This window comes from Anneissia japonica, unplaced genomic scaffold (assembly GCF_011630105.1).
Source record: "Anneissia japonica isolate Jap-2015-1 unplaced genomic scaffold, ASM1163010v1 scaffold287739_len226637_cov155, whole genome shotgun sequence".
NCBI lineage: Eukaryota > Metazoa > Echinodermata > Crinoidea > Comatulida > Comatulidae > Anneissia > Anneissia japonica.
The window spans coordinates 50,620-54,321 of NW_022709606.1; the positions used below are offsets into that span (position 1 = coordinate 50,620).

Sequence of the window (3,702 nt, forward strand, 5' to 3'; positions counted from 1 at the left end):
TACAAAAATTAGATTTTTCTTAAAAATTGAAATTTTGCCGGGAATGGGGCTTTAAGTATATAAAGGTAGGGCAAAAATTACACCTATACATGTTTCTCCTGACGCAAATCCAGTTATTGTCTATTATTCCATCATGACAATAAAAATTACTATCAACACTGCAGTACCCGCTGCTTACTGTACTTGGACTTGAATTCAACCCTGGCAATCAGGCGCAAGCTCGGTGGTCTAGAGGTACTGTATGATGCCAGGCTAGTGATCTGGAGATCGTGGGTTTGAGTCCCACCCGAGAACAACTTGCGATTTTTTTTCACAGTTGTTTTCAAATGTATTCGGTACATTTCCACGTCAGGTAGGGCAAAAATTACACCTATGCATGTTTCTCCTGACGCAAATCCAGTTATTGTCTAATTTTCCATCATGACAATAACAATTACTATCAATTAAGTATATAAATAAATAGATACACAAACAATAAATGATACTTATTGATAAAAATGGATAATAATAATAATGTTCTGATATTTTGATTTAATGATTTTATTTTCTGTTGTGTAATCTTATTTCACTTAAGTGATGAATTGAAAACATCTTTTCGTCCTTTGGGGAATCAAAAATATATAGAAATCACTGTTCAATCTAGTTTTATATAACATGCCTATACAGGGATGTGATCACCTATATTTGTCATAGAGAACTTGATAAGGACAGTTTAAAACTATATTGTAAAAGTGGTATACTTATAATTACTGTTTTCTTCATTTTAGCAATGACTTTGGAAGAACATTTATAAACAAAAACGATTTAATCAACAAAGCTATTATACGGCAAGATTATGGCATCAATAAGAGTCCTGACCCTAGAAAGGTAATGCAGTGTATTGTTAAGTATTATTATTAATGTATAATATCTAATGTTTACTTTGAAAGAGTGGATGGTGTGAGCTTTCTAAATTTTTTTTTGCAATTTTTAAATTTATAATTCTACACTTACGCTTTGTCCACATTGTTAAATGTTGTGTTACAAACAACTGTGTTATTCCAATATTTGGGTGGAGTCCTTGTTGTCCACTAAGGTTAGTTCAATAGAGCTAGCCTAATTTGCAGCAAAGAATTTAACCAATTCTACTACTGCTACTACATATTTGGGTGTAATATGACATCATCTTGCCCATATATGGCTTAGCACACAAATTTTTAACATTGAATTTGATAGTGCGGACAGGACTTGTGTGTGGTATTGTGGTTTGTTGATAAAGATACACACTCCAAACCCAAGTCCCTAGGATCAATCCCTCCAATTCGAGACCCTTCTAATTTGAGACCACTTTTTCAAAGTACCAAATGACAATCTTAATCTATTAACACTAAGCTAACCCTCTAATTGAAGATCAAACCAAGCGCCCAACTCAAATTTTCAGGTCCCAAAGGTGATCTTGAATTAGAGAGTGCGAACTTTCTAAATTTTGGTTTATTTATTAATTTAAATTAAAGTATTATAATTATTTATAAATCATATTATTAATATAATAACATAAAGTTGAATAATATTTTTGTTCAATGTTGTGATTTGTAGGTGATTTTTGTTGGTTACGTTGAGGGTGACTTCACTGATAGTTTGCTGTTCATTACTGAAAATTCAGGTGAAACATTTGTGAAATCAGATCTGCAATTTAATATTCAAGGACCCTTGTTTTTTCATCGTTATAACAGTGACTACATCCTGGCACATTCAGCTAGTGATCAGGTAGGTATTAGGGCGCTTCCGATTTACGAGGCAACACAACGCTAGACTGGATTCACTCATGATTGACTATCCTACAGTATGTTCTCTGCGCAATTGAGATTCGACCAAATTGTGTCCCAGAATCCACACGGCGACAAGAATTTAATGGCTATGTTCTCACACGGCAGCTAACGGTTAGCAGGATCCGGATCCTGCTAACCGTTAGCTGCCGTGCGTCCATGCGAGAAAATCCCGATCCGGATATCAACAATATGATGATCGAATCACTGGCCAATAAGAAACTGGAAATTGTAAACGCGTACGTGTGATTGGTTGATGATAGAAACGCCCTTAACTTGCTAACCGATAGCGCTTGCTAACCGTTAGCGTATCGGGATACCGCTAACGGTTAGCGCTAACCGATCGGGCGTTCTCGCGCAGGTGCTAACGGTTAACGCTAACGGTTAGCTCCCGATCCGGATACTAGGGCTCTCGTGAGAACCAGGCTTCAGTTTTCAAATGCGTAGATGATGCCTTCTTAGTGACGTCATTATGTTTTACCTGCGTAGTACAATCAAGAGCTCCATATTAATAGTAATTTATTATTATTTAAATTTGTTAATTGATTTAAGCTGAAAACCAAGGTTATTCCAAACAGCGAACATCATTTTTTTAAGCCATGTTTATACCCAGCCAGTGACCTTTCAAGCTTGGCCTTGAGGCTTTAGTCTAAATGAGGCTCTAGAGGGGGGGGGGGCGCTTATATTCAAGGGAGGCGTTTATTTAAAGTGGGGCGTTTATGCAAATAAATACGATATATACAGTATATAATCCAAATAAAAATCTAGATTCCAAACATTTTCTTGCTGATGAATTTGTTTTATCTTCTTTTTAGTACTCTTTGTGGCTTTCAACAGACTTTGGAAGGACATGGACCAGAATAAAGAATTTTGTGCATAGTTTCCGATGGGGGGAAAAGACACAAAATGACTTTAATATTTATTTTGCTGTAGATCGAAATATGATGGCAGATGGTATGTACTTAGGTTTGTCATTCATATGCTGGGGGAGAGATCAATAGTACATGTACTCTTATGAAAATGAGAAAATTCTTTTTTTGAGTAGGGGGAGGAGAGGTGGGTGAGGTGACAGAAAAGTGCATTTTATATTTTCTTCAAAATGGTGAAAAATAAAAGACATAATTCTCGTTATTAATGTTTTATATTTTATACACTTATTTTCAATTATATGTTTTTATATTTCATTTAACCACATTTCTTTGAAGTTTTAAAAATGGAAATTTTCATTTCAATTTCAGAAAACGCTTTTGATTTGGTTTTAAAGCGTGGTCGTGTATCAGCAGAAAAAAAATACCTGGGTAAGTATTGTGTAGTATTGTTGCAGTGGAAGTATGTGGCGCAGTGGTAAGGCGTCAGCCATCTAATAAATTCTGGGGGGTTCGATTCTAAAGTGTTGAAAATTGTTTGTGCTCGTGTGCTGGAAAATTATGGATTACGCTTACAAGGAACTGAGTATATGTTCAATAAGCGTAATAGTGGGATGGTCATAATGGCTTTTTGTCGCATATAACATATTAGTAACAAACTAATTAATTTGCAATTTTAACAATTTTAAAAGAAATAAAATGTTTATATTTCAGATTAAATTCATAATTTTATTTACCAAAATTTAAGAATTATGTTTAATTTTTCTGTTTAAAATTGTATTTGAAGTTATAACTTATTTTAAACCAAAAGAAAACATTGAACAATATGTAATAAATAAAATCAGACATAATCTGATATATTAGGTAACTTACTTCATATTTTTACAATAATGATCTTACTATTTTTGTTTATGCTTGCTAAAAGATGATAAAGATCTGCAAACAAATGTGTTTACCTTTGGTGTGCAGGACAAGTTTTTGTTTGCATCTGTAAAGAGTGATGAGGTAAGTAATGTGCACCTGCTATATGT

The 3,702-nt window shown here is 34.1% G+C and overlaps 1 protein-coding gene across 1 annotated transcript in view; it reads left to right on the forward strand.

Moving 5' to 3' along the window:
* The window catches only part of LOC117106758 (sortilin-like), a 20,873-nt gene that overhangs the window by 4,176 nt on the left and 12,995 nt on the right, over positions 1–3,702 (forward strand). Inside the window, exons 4-8 of the mRNA XM_033248181.1 lie at positions 768–867; positions 1,576–1,746; positions 2,621–2,759; positions 3,044–3,103; positions 3,597–3,676. Coding sequence (XP_033104072.1) covers positions 768–867; positions 1,576–1,746; positions 2,621–2,759; positions 3,044–3,103; positions 3,597–3,676 — 550 coding nt within the window. The remainder of the gene's footprint in view (positions 1–767; positions 868–1,575; positions 1,747–2,620; positions 2,760–3,043; positions 3,104–3,596; positions 3,677–3,702) is intronic.